The sequence below is a fragment of the Lathamus discolor genome, chromosome 6 (genome assembly GCF_037157495.1).
Source record: "Lathamus discolor isolate bLatDis1 chromosome 6, bLatDis1.hap1, whole genome shotgun sequence".
Classification (NCBI taxonomy): Eukaryota; Metazoa; Chordata; class Aves; order Psittaciformes; family Psittacidae; genus Lathamus; species Lathamus discolor.
In genome coordinates this window covers 823,277-846,184 of record NC_088889.1, presented here as the reverse complement: position 1 = coordinate 846,184, position 22,908 = coordinate 823,277, and the positions used below count along the sequence as shown (strand labels likewise).

At 57.4% G+C, this 22,908-nt stretch overlaps 1 protein-coding gene across 3 annotated transcripts; it reads right to left on the bottom strand.

The window, feature by feature from the left end:
• Positions 1–4,773: 4,773 nt before the first annotated feature.
• Positions 4,774–22,811, bottom strand: INCENP (inner centromere protein). 3 transcript variants are annotated; one of them, XM_065683313.1, is made up of 18 exons: positions 22,562–22,810; positions 22,373–22,483; positions 20,811–21,583; positions 18,090–18,141; positions 17,909–17,942; positions 16,010–16,091; positions 14,989–15,040; positions 14,548–14,665; positions 14,326–14,460; positions 12,072–12,181; positions 11,588–11,708; positions 10,725–10,847; positions 10,046–10,218; positions 9,692–9,779; positions 8,609–8,710; positions 7,361–7,520; positions 6,052–6,275; positions 4,774–5,937 (listed from the first exon to the last, which is right to left on the bottom strand). In XM_065683313.1, exons 1-17 carry the CDS (start codon positions 22,738–22,740, stop codon positions 6,061–6,063), a joined length of 2,628 nt encoding a protein of 875 aa, XP_065539385.1. In that variant the 5' UTR covers positions 22,741–22,810; the 3' UTR covers positions 4,774–5,937; positions 6,052–6,060. The 3 variants fall into 3 exon arrangements, with proteins under 3 accessions (XP_065539385.1, XP_065539386.1, XP_065539384.1); XM_065683314.1 differs by having other exon boundaries at positions 4,774–6,275; positions 8,609–8,707; positions 22,562–22,811; XM_065683312.1 differs by having other exon boundaries at positions 4,774–6,275.
• Positions 22,812–22,908: the final 97 nt, after the last annotated feature.

Sequence of the window (22,908 nt, the reverse complement as noted above, 5' to 3'; positions counted from 1 at the left end):
AAGGCTCGAAGAGCCCCAGGAAGAAACTGCCACCGATCCCAGCCGAGGCGAGCAGGAAGGGAAGGAATGGCAGAGCTCGCCCTGCCCACGGGATCCCAGCCTGGCGCGGCTTGAAGGGACCTTAAAGCTCCTCCAGCTCCAGCCTCCTGTTCCCTTCGCTTCCCATTCCTTCCCATCCCTTCCAGGCTTCCAAGGGGCGTTCAGGCAGAGCCGCTGCCAGCTCCCTTGCACAACAGTTCCCTGTTGTTTCGCTGCTCCTCTCCTGCAGTTCCCGGCCTCCAGGACCTCCCACGTGTTCATGAGCCCCGTGTTCTGCTACAAATGCGTCTGCGTACAGCGAGGAGGCTGCTCCATGGGTGGAAACAGCACCCGTTGGGGAAGGACATCCCCAATAGCTGCTCCCACCGCTCGCCAGCTGCTCTCAGCCCAGGGGCACTGCTGGGACACGCAGAACCTGCCTCCAGGAGCTGGGCACCGGCAGCTGGATCCGATGCTGATGATCCCTGGAGTACCACCAGTGCCAGCCCTGGACTCCACAGGAGTGAACTGGGGTTAAGGTGGGGATGAGCAACGGGGCTGAGCTGACAACAGCCAGTTCCTGAGCTCCTGCAGCACAGGGGGGTCCGTGCCCTGCATCCTCCCTCCCTCGCACAGGGAAAGCCGATGGATCCCTCGCTCCTTGGCGTTGAGGAGCTCCTGCCTCACGCGTGGGCCCAAAGGCGCTGCCACCTCCTGCCTTCGGGTGCCTTCCCCAGGGAAGAGCCTGGCGATGGGCTAGGGATGGGCTAGGGATCGGTTGGGCCGTCTGGACACCTATAGCTCGATGGGTCCGGGCGGCAGACACCCGCGGGTGCTGGCGGAGGTCATTGCTCGGCCGCTCTCCATCATCTTTGGGAAGTGGTGCAAAACGGGCGAGGTGCCTGAGGACTGGAGGACGGCAAAGGTCACCCCAGTCTATAAGAAGGGCAAGAAGGAGGACCCGGGTAATTATAGACCGGTCAGCCTTACCTCCATCCCTGGAAAGATGATGGAACAACTGATTCCTGACTCCATCTCTAGGCATATCAAGGATGAGGGGGTCATTAAGAACAGCCAACATGGTTTTATGAGGGGGAAGTCATGTATGACCAACCTTATAGCCTTCTATGAGGAAGTGACTAGGTGGAGGGATGATGGTAGAGCGGTAGATGTAGTTTTTCTTGATTTCAGTAAGGCATTTGATACTGTCTCCCACAGCATCCTCATAGATAAGCTAAAGAAGTGTGGGCTTGACGATCAAGTAGTGAGGTGGATCGAGAACTGGTTGAAAGGAAGAAGGCAGAGCTGTGGTCAATGGCGCAGAATCTAGCTGGAGGTCTGTGACTAGTGGAGTTCCTCAGGGGTCGGTGCTGGGACCGGTGCTGTTTAATATTTTCATCAATGACCTGGATGAGGGAACTGAGTGCACCCTCAGCAAGTTTGCTGATGACACAAAACTGGGAGGAGTGGCTGACACACCAGAGGACTGTGCTGCCATTCAGCGAGACCTGGACAGGCTGGAGAGTTGGGCGGGGAGAAACTTGATGAAATTTAACAAGGGCAAGTGTAGAGTCTTGCATCTGGGGAAGAACAACCCCATGTACCAGTACAGGTTGGGGGTTGACCTGCTGGAAAGTAGCGAAGGGGTAAAGGGACCTGGGGGTCCTGGTGGATAGGAGGATGACCATGAGCCAGCAATGTGCTCTTGTGGCCAAGAAGGCAAATGGCATCTTAGGGTGCATTAGAAAGGGAGTGGTTAGTAGGTCAAGAGAGGTTCTCCTCCCCCTCTACTCAGCCTTGGTGAGGCCGCATCTGGAATATTGCGTCCAGTTCTGGGCCCCTCTGTTCAAGAAGGACAGGGAATTGCTTGAAGGAGTCCAGCGCAGAGCCACAAAGATGCTTAAGGGAGTGGAACATCTCCCTTATGAGGAGAGGCTGAGGGAGCTGGGTCTCTTTAGCTTGGAGGAGACTGAGGGGTGACCTCATCAGTGTTTCCAGGTATGTAAAGGGTGGGTGTCAGGATGATGGAGCTGGGTTCTTTCAGTGATGTCCAGTGACAGGACAAGGGGCAATGGGTGTAAACTGGAGCATAGGAGGTTCCATGTGAACATCGGGACAAACTTTGTTGCTGTGCGAGTGCCAGAGCACTGGAACCGGTTGCCCAGGGGGGTTGCGGAGCCTCCTACATTGGGGATACTCCAGTTCCTGTGTGATGTACTCTAGGGTACCCTGCTCTTGCAGGGCGCTTGGACTAGGTGATCTTTTGAGGTCCCTTCCAGCCCTTGGGATTCTGTGATGCCGGGAGGTGCTTCCTGCATGGACGGACCCTGCTCTGCAGGACCCGCACAGCCCCTGGGGATGCTGCTGCTGGGCTCTCGGGTGATGCTGGTACCTGCTGCTGCCTGCGTCCAGCAGAAACAGTTCCCTGCTGTCCTGTTGATCCCTTTCGGTATCCCTAATGCCCTGTTCAGGGGTCTGAGCCTGATCGGTGCTGGCCTTGAGGCTGTGCTTGCACTTTGCTTACCTTTACCTCTCAGGTGCTTTTGGCATCCCTTGATTGCCAGCAGAGCCTTTCATTGGCACCACAGTAAACATGGGGCAGGTCCCCCACATCCCGTTTGGAGGGGGAAGTGGTTGTGGGGGATTCCAGAGAAGGGGACAGGGGGGTTATTTCCCTGTTTGCTTCGAAACCAGGCTCTGTTCCGCATGGAGCAGGCTGTGATGCTTCCCGAGCGGAGCCAGACCCGGTTCCGCAGGACACAGGGAGAGGCAAAGCTGTGCTGGGAGCTCGTTGCCCCTGGCGGAAAAGCAGGAGGACTTCAAGTGGTGCAGGTCCGCAGGGCATGGGCTGGTCCCTGCTCCTTGCTGGTCCCTGCTTCTGCCTGTTCCCTGCTCGGAGTCCAAGCTGTGAGTCCCAGGGATTCAGCCTGGGAGCTCCGGGCGGGTTTCACCAGCAGCTGCCCTGGCAGGAGCTCATCCCAATCTCTGCATCCCTGGAGCTGATCCCAGTGGGAGGGAGCCGTTCCCATGTTCTTCTGCTGTGAAACACAGGACGCTGAGTTCCGCTGCAGAAGGGCGCGGATTTCACACTGGCCGTGGTGAGCGACCGCAGCGCAGCAGGGCCGGGGACGGGAGGGAGCACATCCTGCCATGGCCGCGCATCCCGGCAGGGCCCCCCCAGGCTGGGGTCTGGTGGATGAGCCCATGCCGAGCGCTGCTGAGGGCCCAGTGCTCCGAGGGGAGGCTGCAGCAGAGCAGCAGCTCCGGTCCCCTCTGCCCAGACAAGCAGAAACCCCCCTAAGAGATGCTCTTGGATGAAAACGAGCTTCCTGGGTCCTTGCACAGCCCCGGCGGGCCCCGAGCTGGGAAACCACTGGGAAATCTGAATCCCTTGCAGGGAACTCTAATCCCGATTTTCACCATAAGCTGCTTACGGACATCTGGGCATCTGTCTGAAAGCCTCTGCTTTTCCTGCTGCCGGCAGCAGCCACAACCCGGCCATGAGGATCCGCTTTAATTAATGATAATGTTTCATGTTCATCCCGGGACAATCGAAGGATAAATCGGGACTAAACCATGGGACGGACCCGGGTGTGCTCCGACCACGGTGCTCCAAGCCCCTGTGTCCAACCTGGCCTTGAGCACTGCCAGGGATGGGGCAGCCACAGCTTCTCTGGGCACCCTGTGCCAGCGCCTCAGCACCCTCCCAGGGCACCGGCCCGGGGATCCCACGTTCACCACGCAGTTACAATCCCATTCCTCTCGTTGGGAGCATTTGGCTCCAGCCATTCCCTGTGGCTGTGCTCTGCCCCAGTGAAGTGCTAGGAACGGGCGATGGCCACGCTCCCACCTGGCAGACACCGCTTCATGCTTGTCCTGCTGCATTGCCGAGGCCAGGCTGGGCAAAGCCTTGGCCAGCAGGGACGAGGGGGAAGCATCCCTGCCCATGGCAGGGGGCGGAACTGGGTGATCTTAAAGTCCTTTCCAACCCAATCCATTCCATGATTCCAGGTATCCGCTGGGCAGGAGCTGCAGCGATGGGGCAGGCGGATCTTGCCCTTGTCACCTCTTGAGAGGAGCAGAACAGCAGCAGAACGGAGGAGCAGGGGCAGAGCAGGGGCCGAGCAGGTCCAGTGGGGGCTCTGTGCCTGCAAGCAGGAGCCTGCCCCGGGTCCAAGCGACCGCAGGTCCGTGGCTGAGCCCGTGCGCTCTCAGGAGCGGCTCGAGCCCTGCCCGTGTGGCAGTGACTGAACCCCAGCCCCGGGCAGGACCGCACCAGCCCCGCACCTCCAGCGTCACCCTGTGCCGGGAGCAGTGAGAAAGGAGGGGAACGCCCGGAATCACGAGTGGAAAATCCTTCCTTAAATCCCTGAGCCTGGAATCGCTGCGTGCGGCTCCTGCTGCTTCCCACAGCACCGCCAGCAGCGCTCCAGCCCCCGCCAGGACCAGAGCTCTTCCTTCATCTGCTGACAGGAGCCCTGGTATTTTCTGGCATTCCAGGGGAGCTCAGGGCACCCATCCCTCAGCACGGAGCCCCTGGGGTGCACCCTCAGCCCCACTGCCCCGCTCCCAACCTGCGACTTCCACAGGGCTGCCGGAGCAGAAGCGTCCCCCTCTGTGCCAGGGGCTCCGAGGCTCTCCGTGGGCAGAACGTTCCTGTCCTATGGAAACGGTGCAAAAAGCAGCCCGAAAGAGCAGATCCCAGCCGCTGCGGGCGTTTCCTAACGCAGAGCTACGACGAGGCCACACAGGAGATGGTTTAAGTCACTTTTATCAGGGTCAGACATTCCGACAGCATTTGACGCGGGAGCGTTCTTACAAGCAGGTCATGCTCATGGTAAGGGACAAAACTGGATGCACAGAGAGTGGGGGAGCAACCCCAGGTACAACCCCCGCCGCGAGCTGCCGGGGCTGCCCGCAGAGGGCTCGCACACATCTAACACGGGTACGTACGCACAGGGGCCTGGCCTCGGGGGGCTGCAGCCTTTGGAACAAAGGAAGAGGCAAGAGAGGAAGCGGAGGGAAGAGCCACGGGCTGCAGAATTCCGCAGCGGGCAGTGATGCCCTGCAGCTCCCCCAGGGAGCGGGGCCCCCCCGGCTCCTGCTGTGCAGGAGCTCGTGCCTGTGCCACGTGTACAAGGACTGAAACACCGAGGGCTCTGGGGGGCTGCTGCTGGGGGGGAATTGCTCTGGAGCAGCCCCTTGGGCACTGCACTGAGGAGAAGTGCGGAACAGGCCCAGAAATAAAACCAGCTTTGATGCTGAACAAAGGAAAGAGCCAAGGGGGGGGAAGCGAAAGAGGGATTCAGGTTTGAAGCATCCCTGACACCAAACCCTGGGCACGGAGAGGGGGTTTCAAGCAGAGGAACAGTCAGAACCTTTGTACAGTTTCTAACTGAGCCTGGTGCCAGAGCCGGGGCACCCCTGGTGACGTGAGCACACCGGGGTCCCGCCTGTCCCAGCAGCTAAAGAGGGGTCAATCCAACCCTCAGCACCACCAGCACCAGTGCAGCTCATGCACGTGATGGCTCCTGGGGCTGGTGTGAAGCTGGGAGGTGAAACCACACCACGGCTTTGCGCTTTGCCAGGCTGGAGGAGGCCACTCCTGGTGGTGTCCTCTGGAGACACTGAACTCCGCTACCTCCTGGAGAACACCAGCAGTGCCCTGGCTTCACCCCAAGCGGGTGCAGTGGCTCTGAGCTGCACAAGAACTCTCCTTCAGCCACAGGACAGACACACAACCTCTGTCTGCCACTGGCAGCTCCTACAGGGCCTGCTTGGCTGAAGGGGGGAGCATCACATAAGGCTTTAAGTGATGCACTCATGACCTAAAGGTCTAAATCTTTGCCAGCTCAAAGTTAAAGGTAAGAGGAGATGCATCCTTCCGAGGCTGCATCTCCCAAAAGCTTCCAGCTTTGCCTAAGAGAGAAGATGCAGGAGGCCCAGTAAGAGCTGACATTTATTCAATGCTAACACCTATGGATTTGCAGACTGACGAGGAACCCTGCTCCCCTCCGAGCCGGCAGCACGTACCTGGCTCCCTCAGTGCTTCTTGATGCTGTAGGGCAGCCCCAGCGCAGGCTTGGCCCGCGGGAAGGGGGGGGAGTTCCAGACGGCGGAGCTCGTGCGCCGCAGGTACCGGGGTTTGCTCTTGTAGAAGATGTCCTGGAGCTGCAGGCTCGGCATCGTCCCGAACACGGCGTCCACGCTGGGCGGGTTGTAGTAGAGCCGCAGCACGGCCTGGTTCAGCTGGCTCCCTGCAGCGGGGGACAGGGGGGAGCTGAAGCCCTTGTGTCCCTGCTCACCCTCCCCTCGTCGCACCCAGGGCACAGACAGGGGAAATCACAGACTCCCAGCCGGGTTTGGGTTGGCAGGAGCTTAAATCGTCCGGTTCCAACCAATGCCACGGGCAGGGAGGCCTCACACCAGCCCATGGCACCAAAGCCCCTGTCCAACCTGGCCTTGAGCACTGCCAGGGATGGAGCATTTACTTCTTCGGGCAGCCTGTGCCAGGGCCTCACCACCATCAAATCCTGGCGTATTTGATATTCTAAAGCCCCAGTTCGAGCCAAGAGATTCATCGCAGCTCACTTGGAGGGCAAATATTGTGAGTACTGGTTCCAAGAGACAAGGCTCTGCAGCCCTCCTCCAGGCACATACCGGTACTGTCCCCACAACGCGTTCACACTGAAACAGGGGAGACTGAGCTGAGCTCTTAGGCAGAAGCTCTTCCCTGGGAGGGTGCTGAGGCGCTGGCACAGGGTGCCCAGAGAAGCTGTGGCTGCCCCATCCCTGGCAGTGCTCAAGGCCAGGTTGGACACAGGGGCTTGGAGCAAGCTGCTCCAGTGGAAGGGGTCCCTGCCCGGGGCAGGGGTTGGAGCTGGAGGAGCTTCAAGCTCCCTTCCCATCCAAACCATTCCAGGGTTCTCAGCTACACTGGGGCAGGTGACATTAAATCATGGAATTGAGCATTTCAGAACCAGAACAACCCCAGTGTAGATCCTGGCCCATGCCATCTGGCAGGACTTGGCTCTTTAAAGCCAAACCAATGTCAAAGGAGGCTCAAGGCCAGAGCAGCAGCTCACAGTCATGCCTTTCACACCAGCAGCTCCCTTAAGGCAGTTTTAAACAGCATTTGCTCCCCAACACTGTTGTAAGATCAACCCCACATGGCGGAGGAGCCCCTGGCTCTGCACTCCAGGCACGCTGCTGGAGACCACTGCATTTCCTCAGTGCATGCACGAGGAGGACCTGGTCCAACTCTTACACCAGCTCTTACTGCCCACTGGAGCAAAGCTGCAGGGGGTTTCTCGGAGGGTCTGGGGCAGGTATCAACACGTACTTGAGGCCCAGGCCGGGATGGGCTTGCGAGGCTGGCTCTCGTCGTCAGTGGAGTCATCGCTGTTCACATCCATCCCATAGTTGGTTGAGGCTACCACGGGGGGCTTTGGACACTTGGGGCCCTGGGGAGTCATCTGGTACGAGGTGCAGGCAGGCGAGTTCTGCAAGACAAACGTGTGCCCCGGGTGTCAGAGGCAGCAGCACCGCAGCGCTCCCGGGGCTGCGAACACCTCAGTGTTCCCCCCCCGGCTTTGTCCTGGAATTGCACGTCCTGGGGCCTGGCACTGCCAAAGCTCTGACCCAGAACTTGACCCAAGTCCCAGTGAAGATGTTGCATTGCTCCTCCTGTGTGACCAGGCTGCTCCATCAGCCGTGTGGGACGGGACCACACCAGCTGTGGATGCGTTCAATAGGCACAAGTTCAATTCAAGCAAGGCTTGAATGGAGCTGTTACATCCTCAAAGCTGGAGCTGAGCCATGGGCTTTCAATGCTCTGCAGCTTCTGAGCTTGTTTAATACTATGAAACTGGTTATTAGCACATAGAGAACACGCCTGCAAAGCTGGGGACAAACTGCTGTCGTTTTTATGGGAAGGGCATTACTGAGAAACGCAGGTGACGAAGGTTCGCCAACCACGAGACGCGTCTCCGGGGTCGGATTGAGCTTTTCTCCCCTCCAGGAGGCTCCTTATGACTTTCTGCCCATCACCATGAACTCGTATTTGCTGGGCTTGCATTTAAGGTCACAACAGGGAGCTTTGCAAGGACATAAAGACCCAGGGGGGTGGTTTCAGTGGCAAAGCGGCAGGCTTGGCTCCAGGTCCAGCAGCAGGGGCCCAGCCCGAGGCTATTCCCCAGCCTCTGCTGCCACCCCGTGGCTGGTTTTAACTTTGACCCTCAGTAACAGCGAGTCTCAGCCTCCCCCCTTTGTGCCTGTGCCCCTCGCTCAGGGTTTCAGGAGCAGCAGCTCGGGAAGGCAACAAACTGCAACAGCCGCTGCCTTATCCCGACAGGAAAACCCTGGGGACCACTTGCTGCTGCTTCCCTCCTTTCACTCCCCAAAAGCCACTTAAATGCTCAAAACCACCAGGAGTCAACCTCAGGTGACCAGGAAAGCAGTTTACAGAATCCCTTTGTTGCCGAAAAGGAACAGAAAAAGCAAAGGGTCAAAGTGCTTGGAGCAGTGCATCAGTGCTGGACCCATTCCCTGCTGTCATCCCATAAGGAATCTCACTGGGGAGCAGCGTTACCTGGTGCTGTGTTGGGGCTGCCTTGCCAGCCTGCTGCTTCTCTGCCAGCTTCTTCTGTTCTTGCTCCTGCCTCTTCATCTCCGCCAGCCTCTGCTCTTCCTGCTGGGAAGCCAACACAAGTTAACCAAGCAGCCAGGCAGCAAGCAAGCAGCCAAGCCATGCTCTTAACCCGGGGGGGGGGGGCATTATTTCTGATATCCAAAAGAACATCCAAGCATTTCACTGCACGTCTCTGCCCTGGTGATGCTGAGGAGCACGTTGAGCACGAAGCAGACAGCAGGCAAACAACACAAGGGTTTGAGCTTTCCCCAGCAAATGGCACAAACAGAGCAACATTCCCACTTCAGAGCAGGAGCTGCCTTCCTCTGACAACAGCGACCTCATGCTTTGAGGAGCTTCTTACTGACTCTGTCTTCAGGATGTCAGCACTGAGCACAGCTGCCATCTGCAGATGGAAACGTCTGTGCTACAGGGGAGACCTTAGAGCAGTTTTTCAATACCTAAAGGGGCCACAGGAAACCTGAGAGGGGCTTTGGGCAAGGGCCTGTGGGGACAGGCCAAGGGCAATGGCTTGAACCTGCCCGAGGGGAGACTGAGATGGGATATCGGCAACAGGGACCTCAGCCAAGGCACCAGCACTGCCCCTTCACCACCACAGGCAAAACCTCCCGCTCAGTTACTGAGTGCTGGCCCCACCGCTGCAGAAGAGCTGCAGAAGGCTGCTCCTGTGCTCTGCTGAAGGTGGCACAAACATGAAACTGAGCTGGTGCTTCTGAAGAGCCTGGCATCAGTTACTGTTTGCTAGCAAGAGAGGTGCAGATGCACCCAGCACAGACAAGCTGAGGGCCTCCCTTAGGATCAGTGTGTGTTACCTGTCCTTTCCTCCAGCAGTGCTGCCACGTGAAGAGAGCAAGCCTGCCTCCCAGGAGGGACAGAGGTGACACCTTTGCCCAGCTCAAGTTCAGGAGGGCCACAGCACCCATTGGGTTCTCAATAGCTGCACAGCTGAGCTGCTCCCAGCAGGAACAGCTCCTGCACTCAGAGCCACGTGGCTCTGCCCATCCACAACAAGGGAGCACTTACTTCTTTCTTCTCCAGCTCCTTCTGGAGTCTCAGTTTAGCAGCCAGCACCTCCTTCTTCAGGCGAGCAGCCTTCTCCTGCTCACGGAGCCTGAGGGCCAAAGCAGAGCATTACTCTCACAACTACACTGGGGCACGCTCTCAGCCCGAGCCTGCACCAACCCCTTGGTTCCTCACAGCTTTTCAGGGCACTCCCACCAGAGCTCCTGCATTACTGAGCCCAGAACGTCTTCTGGCAGCCCAGTACCAGGACATCGTGCTGAGAGCACAAAGTAGCTCTTCACTGCCCGAGTCTCTGTTCCTGCTGCTGTTCAAAGCCTCAGCACAGAATTCAGTGCGTGAGTGGTGGTGTCTTACTTTTCCGCCTGGATCCTCTCCTGTTCCTTCTTCCTCTCCAGCTCCCTCTCTGCGGCCAACTGCTTTTCCCTCTCCTGTTCTGCCTGCCTCTGCTCAGCAATCTTCCTGGCACGTTCCTGCTCCTCTTCCTTCCTCTTCTGCATTAGCTCTTTGTGCCGACGTTCCTCCTCCTCCTGGTAAGCCCAACAAGGCAGTTACTCACATTATACAGGAACTGGCTCCAGCACAAAGGAGCAGGAACAACTTATTCAACCCAGAGCCCCCAGTTCCTATTGCTGCACAGTGGGGAAACAACTTAGGGCTGAAGTCCCAAGTGCTTTCAAGGGAGCTGCTATTTCAGTGCTGGCCTTTCCCTGCCCACAGTGGACCCCAAAGGGCCTGGTGGCCACCACAGCCCCATCTCTGGGAGGCAGGTTTCTAGTGCAGAGATCTTCATCCTGTCAATCACAAATTAAGGCCTTTAGTGAGAATCTGTGCAGAACGGGAGAAGGAACCTGGGTCACCACTGACAGCTCACAGCATCCTGCAGGAAAGGTGGGAAGCACAACACTGGGGAGGGCTCCCAGGACAGAGGCTCTGCACCTCCCTGATCTGCACTCAGCTGGCTCTTGTTAGCTCTCCTGCTCGCAGGGGCTGTGGCCATTCCACCTGCACCAGGACGAGGGGCTCCAGCACAGACCTGCTGCAGGGCTCTCTGTCTCCTGGCCTCCTCCTCCTGCCTGCGCCGGGCCTCTGCCTCCTCCATCTTCCTGGCAGCTGCTTTCTTTTTGATCTTCTCCTCTGCCAACCTTTCCTCCCGCACCTACAACACAAACACACACACACGGAGCCGGCTGAGCACCGGGCCTTGGGGGAGACTGTCCTGTCCCTGCGGAGCACCACAGCGGGATGCAGAGCTCCCCTCCCCTCAGGGGGCCAAAGCCCCCTTCCTTTGCCACCAGGAGCCAATGGGACCTGCACTTGATTTGAAAGGGTAATACTTGGGGCAATGACATTTTCCATCTCCCCAGGAAGAGCTGGGGTATTGCATTGTACACCTCATACCACAAAAGCCATCACAACCTATTCTCAGAACCGTGAATAGGAAAAGCAGATGGAGATAATTGAAGCAGACAAAGGACTGCTCCGGTTGCGTGTGCAAATTGCCTCAAAGTCGCAGACACGAGAGAGGGTCTGGAGGAAGTGGTTTATTTTCCCCTCTTCCTCTATTAGTCAGATGGGAGAACAGCTTCAAGACCAAGCCTCAGGGCCATTAGTCTGGCTTTAGCTACTGGAAGTTCTCTCATCTAACGGAGCCTTAATGAAGCCCATTTAGAGAATCACAGTTCTGGAAAGTCAGGGTTTCAGCTGCTGTATCCAAGACAAGGCAGCCACTCAATCACCCAGCTTCTGGAACGTTCTTTATCCCACTATTCTCCAGCTCATTCTCTGGATCTCAAGCAGCCTCAGCTCCTCTCTCTGCAAGGCACGTTTGTGTGGCACCACCTCACTCAGCAGAGCATCCGTGCTCCCCAGTAAGCTCTCCAGTGTGTTGGGCCTTACCTTCTCGGTCTTCTCATCAAACAGAGCTATCTTCTGCTCAATCCGCCTTTTCCTCTCCTCCTCCATCTGCTCTGCCCGCTCCCGAGCTTGCAGCACCTTCCGCAGGCGCTCCTCCCGCTTCCTGCAGGGGACAGCCCAGGCTCAGCCCTGCAGCCCAGCCACTGGAGCTCCCTACACTCACACACGGGCCCACAGAAACGGCTCTGGGGCAGCAGGGACTTCAGGGAGCCGAGTACGGCAGCATTAAACACCAGGGCTGGTTTTAAGCCCCAAGACCGAGGACCTGAGACAAGAATCAGCGGCCAGGACAGTGTTGCTTGTCATTGGCACCCTCAATGGAGAAAAGAGCAAACACTCTTTGTGGAGGGAGAGCAAGGCAACGAGAACTTCTGCTGCATGCATGGTGTGTGCAGGATGAGAGACCCGGCCCTGGGGCCTGCAGGGGCAGGGAGCAGCCCGGCCAGGGCAGAAAGCAAACACTCACAGCTTGGCCTCTTCCAGTCGCCGTTTCTTTTCCTCCTCCAGCTTCTGTTTCCTCAGCTGCTCAGCTTGCTGCTTCTTCCTCAGAGTCTCCAGCTTCTGCCTCTCCTTTTCCTGAGGTGGAGTGAAATGAGATCATACTCCTGTGACAGAGCTGCCTTCTACCTCATCTTGCCCAGGTTAAGCAAGGGCCTGGAGATAACACCAAGGAACTGCAGCCAGAACCCAAGGATGCTGCCAGCAACTCTGGAGCAGAGCTCAGGTAGCCAGTGATGTGGTCATGGATGCTTGGGAACAGATGCAATGGGAAACAAGGCTGTGGTGTTAAACTCAGAGAAGCTGGGAAGCTGAAAAAGAAGCATCAGCTCCTGAAGGCCAGGCAGCTTCCGCAGGGATTGCAGGCAGCTTCCGCAGGGATTGCAGGCAGCTTCTGCAGGGATTGCAGGCAGCCAGCACTGGGGCTTGTGCTGGTAAATACCAGAAAAGCAGTGCTGGTGCTTGGCAGTGCTGCCAACTCCCTGCAGCGTGCTGGGACAGAGCCTGCTCTAGGAAACACCTTGCTTGCCTCAAGTCAGAGCTCCAGTGCTGTCCCTGCTTCCCACAAAGCTTCCTCTCGTGGTAAACCACCACCACTTGGAGTGCTCTCAGCTCATTTCAAGCCCCATCTGTCAGGCAGGCAAACCCAGGGCATTCCTGTCCTTTTGCTAAGCAGTCCAGCAAACTCAGCCTAAGAACACCCTCATTAGAGGAACAAGATCCAGCCATCAGTCCAGTACAGCAAGCGGACTGAGATAAACTAATTTAATGCCAGATTTGACACTGCAGATGCCCAATTACAACAGGCCTGGTCTCAGCACAAAGCCATTGATAAGCTCGGTGAAAGGTTCAAGTGATTGCCTTGTGCTGGGCTCCACGCTGTGAGTGATTGGTGCTATTAGCATCTGAGCTGGCTGATTTGAAACTAATGTCTGTATCTTCCTGCTCTGGTGCTATTTAGTTACATCTGGCTCCCGCATGGAAAAAGTCCTGAGGGGAAGCTGCCTGCGCTGGAATGAAACCTGGAATAGAGCATCCAGGACAAATGGGCCAGAAGATTCCCTCCTGTCCCATTAGCACCACTGCCAGCACAGACACCAACTGTGGAGCACCGTGAGGCTGAGGATGGAGTCCTGCACTACTCCCTGCTGACAGACCTCTCCTCTCTGCTGCAGCACAGCAGGACTCAGCAGCACAAGCCCTTGCTTTAAGCAACACAAAGAAGTTCTGGTATCAGGTTGCCAGATAAAAGCTGGATGCAGGAAAACCAGTTCCTGCAGGATGCCCTCCTCTCCCTCCCCACTCTCCTGCAAGTGAAAACACGCTCTAGAACCACCTTATTCTGCAGGCAAGCTGCTGGGTATCAGCAGCATGAGCAGCCTGTGCTCAACATGGCCCTAGGTGCATCTGTGAAGCTACGCCCTTGTACCTTGTACACTGACTTCTCTTCCCAGTTAAAAGCAGGTCAGGAAGAGCGAGGGCTGCCCATCAGGGATGGATGCAAGTCCATATTCCTCCTGCAAGTCCAGCCCATGTAATTAAATCATCATGATTTAGGACCAAACTGTCCTGTGTAAACTCCCTTTGGGAATCCAGAAGCAGCTCTCAGATCCCATCCACCCAAACAACTGCTCTGTTTGGTGCACGGGGCTCCCTCTGTGATGCTGAGAGCATCACTGTGGTGTTCACAGGGCAGAGGTACCAGCTGCAAACAGCACAGGAGTGGATTTGTCTCTGCTGTCACACAACATTAAGGTTGATGCCGCTGGACATGGACACTGGCATGCTCGTCCCTCTGACCCAGCAGCCTCCCATTCAGGAGACCTGCTTCTTCCTGCTTCAAAGGTCTGAAACAGCTCAGGCCATCAGCAGTTTGGATTTAAGAGGCATTTGCTCAGACATCATTCATTAGAACAGTCCTACAAAGGAGACTTTGGACGTGAGACTTCAGTTGTAGACACACCTCCACTGCAGCATTCAAAATCCCCTTGATTTTCATTTCCCTGTTTTCATTCCTCACTTACTGGCCAATACCACAGGGGAATGGTACAGGAACAAAGCCCACAGTCCAAATTAGAACCCTTTAGCAAGCTGACTCAGCACAGTTTATGTAAGTGTAAACAGCAGCCTCTGGTTACTTTCAGATGGGTCGAAAAGTTTCTTTTTACATCAACTGACACCCATCAGACCATCACATCCCAGCTTCCAAGAGCTTCACTTACCTTGGGATCGGAGCGCAGAGGGGTGTTGTGCTTGATGAAGGACTTGATCACCCCGTTCCTCCCCACAGAGCACGGTGTCATGAGCAGCTGGTTCTTCTGCACAGTGTGCAGGAACGTCTTGAACGGCCGCACAACCTGTGGGAGGAACACCAGGAAGGACGCTCAGGAGGCTGAGGGGGAGCAGGACCTGGGGCAGTTACATCAGGGTTACAGCACCCTTACTTTGCTGGCTGGGAAGGTTGGGGATGGGGACTTCCTCCTCAGAGGAGAAAGCCCCCCCTCTTCTGCCTGCTGCTGGTCGTAGCGCTCATCCACAGCTCTCTTATAGCTTGGCTTTCTCCTGCGAGAAAACCACAGCATCGTCCATGGCAAATCCTCCATTGTCTCAAAGCCAGGTGTAAAAGAGGCCATAAAACTATCCTAGCTTCCATCCCATTGGGCATGCACAAGGAGTCATCCAAGAGATTTCTCACATGACAGAAGATGCAAATCAAATAAGATGCAGATTAAATCCCCCTTTCCTGGAGGCAGAGAAAGTCTATTGCGAAAGCTCCACAGCCACAAGACACTGAAGCCACTGAGCAACCTTTCAGTGTTGAATCTGCTATGAACTGGGCTATGGATCTCCCAAAGCACGTCCCAACTGGAATGATACAAACATACCTGGCACTCTGGGGTGGTTGCTGGGCCTCCTCATTCTTATTTAAGTTGCTTTCTGAAAGAAAACATCATTACACTGTTAGTTCGAGCAGAAAAATATCCCTTCCACAGGGCTCTGAAAGCAGATGGGATACAGCAGCTACTGTACAGCGAAACAACCTGCCACAAGTCCTGCACAGCACGAGCTTCCCTGCTTCAGCAAGCAGCACACAGCGCCCTTCAAACCTAGACTAATCTAGACACCTAGAGGTGTCTAAAGTAACCCACGTTACAGCTTGCACAGATACTGCACAGATCATAGAATCCCAGCCTGGTTTGGGTTGGAAGGGACCTTAAAGCTCCTCCAGCTCCAACCCCTGCCCCGGGCAAGGACCCCTTCCACTGGAGCAGCTTGCTCCAAGCCCCTGTGTCCGACCTGGCCTTGAGCACTGCCAGGGATGGGGCAGCCACAGCTTCTCTGGGCACCCTGTGCCAGCGCCTCAGCACCCTCCCAGGGAAGAGCTTCTGCCTAAGAGCTCAGCTCAGTCTCCCCTCGGGCAGGTTCAAGCCATTCCCCTTGGCCTGTCCCTACAGGCCCTTGTCCCAAGCCCCTCTCCAGGTTTCCTGCAGCCCCTTTAGGCACTGGAGCTGCTCTCAGGTCTCCCCTTCAGGAGCCTTCTCTTCTCTAGGCTGCCCCAGCCCAGCTCTCTCAGCCTGGCTCCAGAGCAGAGCTGCTCCAGCCCTCGCAGCAGCTCCATGGCCTCCTCTGGACTCGCTGCAGCAGCTCCAGATACAGAGCAACCACTTGCTTCAGAAACACGGTTCAAGCAGGCCTCCCATACCCAGCAGCACACACCCCTCCTCCCTCACTGCATCTGTCTCCATGTGCTTCCCAGGGTGGAAAATAACTCAAGAAGCACAGAACTTCCAAACTGCTCCTCCCCTGAAGCAAACCCTCGCTCATCAAAGGTCAGTTCAGGCTCTCAAGCTGGGCAGCCAAGTGTTGAGACTGCCCAGGCCTCTGCCCCAGCCCTCCTGCGGGTACCGTTATTGCTCGCGCCCTCCTGCAGCTGCTTGCTCCTGCTGGCGGACTGAGAGCGCAGCGACATCCGGAGACTCTGTTGATCCTGCAGGAAAAGCAAAGGGGATTGAGCACAACTCACCCAGACACAGCCAGTTCCTGCTTCAAGTCCTGCTGTCACTGACAGGGACACTGCCTGCAGAGGATGCAGTTAGCACAGGCACTGGGGCGAAGCCCTGAGCTCCGGCTGCGAAAGCACCTCAGGAGAGCGTCTTGGTGACCTCCTGGATGTTGTGTCACCACTGGGAGCACAGACACTGACAGACCCAAGTGTCTGCAACAGGGGAAGCACCACCTAAACTGAACTCAGACACTGGCACCGGTAACAGCGTGCAGGATCCTGGCAGAGCCTCAGTGCTCAAGATGAATGGACAGACAGGAGACAGCAGAGGCAAACTGCTCATGTCCTGGGTTTATCTGGTTGCTGTTCACTGCTCTCAGGCTTACACAAGTGCTGCACTGATGGGTTGTGTGCCTGCAGCAGCAGGGAACAGCTTTTGCCATCTGCTTGTGCTGCTGGCACATTAAGCCCCACACTGGCCAGCCTGCAGCGTGGCAGACACCGAGGAGCTGCGAGAGGAACCTTCATCCTCCCCGCAGGCTTCTGGAGGGTCTTATCCTGTGCAGGAAGCATCTCACAGCCTGACAGAAGGACTCATTAATTCAAGATCAGGCCTGAGGAGACTCTACCATTTAAGTGGCAACATCCTGGTCCTGTTTTTAGCTGTTCCTATGGACAAAGCCACTGTCTGGTTGGAGAAGGCTCCAAGTCACCACATCCTCACGGCTCCCAGAGGAAGTCAGAAACCAAATCCCATCTGCTTTGCCAAGAAAATGCTGACAGATGGGTCAATGGGGCAAGGTAACCGGTGACAGGGGCTGAGACTGGGACAGGCTGCAAGCTGCCAGCAGCAGGGGTGTAGAAATAAAAGGTGAGGATCAAGGATCGACCTTGATACTGTCCATGGACTGGACCGAACTTATCGGTTATTGGGGTACAGAAACAAAAAGGCCGAGTCGTCAATCCGCAGCCCTGCAGTGCACTTGGTTGTGGGCTGTGGGCTGTGGTTTTCCTTTCCTTCTCCATGCTTTCACTTTAAGCTGTTCCACAGCTGGAACTCAGGCAAGCCAGAGATCCAGGGACACTGGAAAACCAGGATTTATCGGAACTGCTGCAGCTGCACTGACAAGCACAGCCACAAGGCACGTACAAGCCTGTCCCTGTTCATACAAGCGCTTAAGGCCACAGAGCTCTGCTCCATTCATTCAGCCTTTGCTTACTGAAGGTGATTCTGGCCAAAGCACTGACATGAGCCTGGGATTTCCTCCTCAGGAGGAAGAGGAGGGAATCGTGGAGGGATGTTTTGACCTGAAAGAGATTTACAACTCTCTGTGGTTGCCTTAAGCCAAAGTGAGAGCTGTGAATCACCTGCAGCTCTGGCAGAAAGGTCAAAAGCAGCTTTAAAAATACAGGAATAGAACAGTGCACAACCTGCCCCTGAAAACAGCTGCCTGGAGTGTGAGACGGTGCTTTATGTGCAGAGATCCCGAATGGAAGCAGCAAGAGCCAGAAAGCAGGACCCACTTCAGAACGCCGACGATCCCAGGGCTGGTCATCAGCACTGGTAGGCACCAACCCAACTTTAAACCGTTACGCAACACGGAGGTAAAGCTGTTCTGCAGTCAGAGCTTTGAAAGCAGCTGAGCTGGTAGCATCCTACTCCAAACGCCTCTGCTGGTGCCCAGAACGCGCCTTGGCACTCATGGTCCAGATACGACTCCCCAGTAACAGATAGAGGTGGGTTCAACACACTCCTCTCAGGAACCCACCCAAAGAGAAACGTTTCTCTGCTCAGATCTTACCAGCTTCGAGGGGGTGCAAGGTCCAGGAGAAGGCCTATGGGAAAATACAGAGAAAAAAGGCAGGTGCATTTAATACCACCAGAGAAAGGGGAAGCCCCTTGTTACCTGCAAGCAGTAAATGACAGTGTAAGTCCCCCAGGCGGGATATTAAGGATAAAGAAAGAACATAAAGGATTCTCACCTAGGTTTGAGAACCGTTTCCTCTTCCTCTGGGATCTCTCCAGAGCTGGAGACTGCAGAGAAAGAAAACAAACATGGGAGCTGTGACAGGCACAGGCCAAGGCTGTGCAGGAGCCCTCGGGGTTGAGGTTATCACCCGTGGGTCAGGCACATGCTGCACCCAAGAGCACAGAGAAAATGCAGCAATTGGAATGTGAGAGAGGAGATGGTTTCAATGACAGAGGAGTTCAAAGCACTCATTAAGCGCTTGCATTGAGAAGGGCTGGGGTTGGGCTCGGACTCAGGAGCAGTGGTTACACCCAGTGTTATTTAGGGTGAGCGCGCCTTCCTGCATGGAGCATCCGCTGGCTCGAGGGCAGCTCCGAGTGCCAGCACAGCCAGAAACGGCTGCTTCGGGTGCTCTCTATTGCCTTTGCTATATTTGAATTACTTTCTCTATTTTATTTGAAGTTATTTCCCCATTTCCATCACATTACAAAGGTGCTGCTGCGGCTTCAGCCACCGCAGAGCCCCCAGGAGCAGCCTTTGCACAGCCCTCGCACTTCCCCTGCACCCGGGACCGAAGGAAGCACAAACACACGTGCGGTGCAGGCAGCCAGCGCCGGACCCGCTGCAGCACACACAGCACACGCTGCAGCACACACTGCACATGCTGCAGCACACACTGCACACGCTGCAGCACACACTGCACACGCTGCAGCACACACTGCACACGCTGCAGCACACACAGCACACGCTGCACACACTGCAGCACACTGCAGCACACACTGCAGCACACTGCAGCACACACTGTACACACTGCATCACGCACAGCAAATGCTGCATATGCTGCACGCATTGCACACGCTGCAGCACACACAGCACACGCTGCAGCACACAGCAGCACGCACTGCACACACAGCAGCACGCACTGCACACACAGCAGCACGCACTGCACACACAGCAGCACGCACTGCACACACAGCAGCACGCACTGCACACACAGCACGCATTGCACGCTGCAGCACACACAGCACACGCTGCACACACTGCAGCACGCACAGCACACACTGCAGCGCACGCAGCACACAGTGCAGCACACACTGCGCACACAGCACATGCTGCAGACGCTGCAGCACACACAGCACATGCTGCAGCGCACACAGCACACACTGCAGCGCACACAGCACACAGTGCAGTGCACACAGCACACAGTGCAGTGCACACTGCGCACACAGCACACGCTGCAGACGCTACAGCACACGCTGCACACACTGCATGCACAGCACACACAGCATATGCTGCAGCACACACTGCACACGCTGCAGCACACACAGCATATGCTGCAGCACACACTGCACACACTGCAGCACACACAGCACACGCCATGCAGAGGCCACAGGCACGCATGTGCATGCCACACGCACACATGTGAATCATCACATGCACACGCGATGCATGCACACCGCACGTGCACCACCCCCGACACACATAGAACCCCCCCTGCACACACACACTCTCTGCCATCCATCACGGTGCTCTGGGCTGTAGGGCATTAAGAACCTCACCCAGAGCTGCCCGGAGCACCCCAGCTCCTGTCCCTGGTACCGGATGTTTGGACGGGGCAGAATTGTGTCAAGCAGCACAGGGGGAGAAAGAAACCCCTGACAGCCCCCGGTATCCCAGATGTGGACACACGGACCTGCTTTCACTGCACGGGTGCTTCAGCACCTCTCCCGAGGAAACCCTCAGCGCTGCACTGAGACACCACAGAGCTCCAGGCTGCCCTGCTCCCAGGACCACCCCCCCAGGACACTGCAGGGCTCTGGTGCTGGAGGAGCACTCACCCGGAACAGCTACACCGGGGTGGAAAACCCTTCCCTGCAAAGCAGGGTACCTCTTCCACAGCAAGGCAGGATACCCCTGCAGGAAAGGCACAAACCCCACTCAGCTGCACCGCTGCACACCAGCACCTTACACAGCATCATCTCAGCCCTGTATGTTCTCCCTTCGCAGCAGCTGCACAAAAGAGCCACCCCCAAAATCGAATTGGGTGAAGAGGCTCTTTTGCATCTCCTGCATGGCAGGAGCCATTCACGAGACCAACATTTACCAGCTACTTCTTTGCCTCAGCATGGGAAGCCAGAGCCTCCACCCATCCCTTTGCTCTCCAGCACCAAACCCAGCCCCACATCCCAGCACGGCAGGAGAACATTGAGATCAGTCTGTGCTCACTGACGCCTCTCCCGAGGTGCCTGCACTGCACACTGTGAGTCTGGAAGACTTCTGTTGAATTCACCAAGTTAGGCCTCAGCATTCCCTCCTCAAGAGCAGCTCTGGCAGTCACAGCCAGATTGCCCAAGGCAGTGAACCTGTGACAGCCACCTCCTGCCCCAGGAAACACACAGGCCCTGGGAGAGCCCACAGCAGCCACAAAGCCCTTTCACCAGCTTCCTCCTCCACTTTGGGAGCTGCCACCACCACAGGAACCCAGGAAGCCTTAAAGCTGCTTCCCCAGATGATTTACAAGGCTGAATTGAGTTCACGAAGTTACTGGGTTCCCTGTTCATGGTGGCTTCTTGCAGCCAGGGAACACCCGTGTTTCACCCCAGGAGGATCAGCAGCACAGCCAAAGTGAAGACCTAGCCCATGACATTGCTTTCCTTCGGCAGTGGAAAGCAGCAGGTCAACAAAGAGAGCAGGGAGGGCACAAGGCAAACTCAGCAGTGATGTTCACACTCACCATCGATGGAGCTGGAGATCACGGATGACGCCCGAGCCGCCTTCCTCTTGATGGCCGAGCTCCTGCGCTCCCTCTCCCTCCTGCTGGCCAGGGAGTACTTCTCTGCCAGGGAGGTTCTGCGGCTCAGGGAGGCTTTGCCCATGAGGCTCCTGCGCACAGAGCGACGGCTCAGCCTGGAGCCTGTCGGGGTGCTGGGGGGGTCCCTCACGTTGGGGGGGGGACCCTTCTCAGGGCCCTGCAGGGCCCCAGCAGAGTCCTCAGCCTCCTCCAGCCGGGTCTGCTCACTGACAGCAACGGCAGCATCGGAGGCCTCTGCTGCCCTCGGCTCGGGGGCAGCCTCGCTTGCTCCCACACCGCTTGCCTCAGGGGTACAAGGGAGCAGCAGCTCCAAGGCTGCTGGCACAGGCTCAGAGGGGGATGTGGCTGCGCTGCTTTCCTTGGGAGAACCATTCCCAGAGCTCAGGACGATGGGTGAGGGGAGCGGCTCTGCTGCTGTGGGAGCACTCTCCTGGAGCGGTGTCTCAGCACCGATGGGATCGCTGGCATCAGCTTCCACTGAGGGAGCCTTCCTGTGTGTGTGCTGGACAGGAGGGGTCTCGGGAAGGACCTGGGAGCTTTTAGCCTGTGCCACCTGGGATCTCGTCACACGTCGAGGTGGGGAGGGGTCTTTGGCCTCAGGCACGAAGAATTCCAGGTTTTCTTTATTTTGGATCCGTTGGGAATGGCGTGTGGAGGACACCAGTTTGAGACTGCTGTTCTTCCGTCGGGATAACCTAACAACAGAAACACTCTGTTAGACTGGGACTGGATTCAGGAGCAGAACAAAGCGCTTCCATGCACTTTAGGGAACGTGCAGAGAAACAAAGCTAAAGCACCCAGGATGAGAATCCCTGAAAGCCCAACAACACCAGAAGGAAATGGAGCTTCCTGTGAGGCTACAGAAAGGCATTGAGATGCTCTCACTGAGAGAGCTGGGCTGGATCAGCCTGGAGAAGAGAAGGCTCCTGAAGGGGAGACCTGAGAGCAGCTCCAGTGCCTAAAGGGGCTGCAGGGAACCTGGAGAGGGGCTTGGGACAAGGGCCTGTAGGGACAGGCCAAGGAGAACGGCTTGAACCTGCCCGAGGGGAGACTGAGCTGAGCTCTTAGGCAGAAGCTCTTCCCTGGGAGGGTGCTGAGGCGCTGGCACAGGGTGCCCAGAGAAGCTGTGGCTGCCCCATCCCTGGCAGTGCTCAAGGCCAGGTTGGACACAGGGGCTTGGAGCAACCTGCTCCAGTGGAAGGGGTCCCTGCCCGGGGCAGGGTTGGGGCTGGAGGGGCTCCGTGAGATAAAGAGGAGGAGGAGGCACAAGGAGAGATCGGAGCCGCTGGCACCTCGCGGCGCTCTCCACGCCGATGCCCAAACGCTCTGAGGCCGCTGGGCCGGGCCTTTAACAGGCGGAGCGCGCCGGGCAGGACACGGCCTTCGAGCCGCCTCCTGCGGCCGCTTCCCCCCCTCCCGGAAGCCGCGGAGCCGGACCCCGCGGGGCTCTCCGCTTGCCGATCCCCCCCCCCCCCCCCCCGCACCTCTTCCTGCTCGGCTCCTGGCTCTCCTGCAGGGCCGTCAGGCGCTTCCTCCGCTGCCGGCTCTTCTGCGACGGCGTCTTGGGCATCAGCTCGGGCTTGTCGCTGTAGTGGCTGCAAGGGGAGAGCAGGGGCGGGATGAGCGCGGGGAGCCGGGGGGGAGCGGCCCGGGCGCGCAGGGGGCCCCGGTACCTCTTGAACATCCTCTCCGCCTCCTCGCGGATCTCCGCCAGCCACACCAGGTCCACGTCGTCCACCTGCCGCAGGAGCTCGGCCAGCCGCTGGCTGCACACGGCCGGCAGCTGCGCCGTGCCCGCCGCCGCCGCCATCATCCGCTCGGCCGCCGCCGCCATCACCGCCTCCGCCGCCATCGTCCCTCAGCCGCCGCCACAACGGCCCCGCCGCCCGCCTCGAATTCAAATCTAGCTCCGCCCCCTGCCCGCCGCGTCACGGCAGCGACAGCCTATCACCGCCGCGCCCGCCCCCTCTGCTCGGCCTCCCTATTGGCTATAGCGCAAGGGCGCGCTCGAAATTAGCTC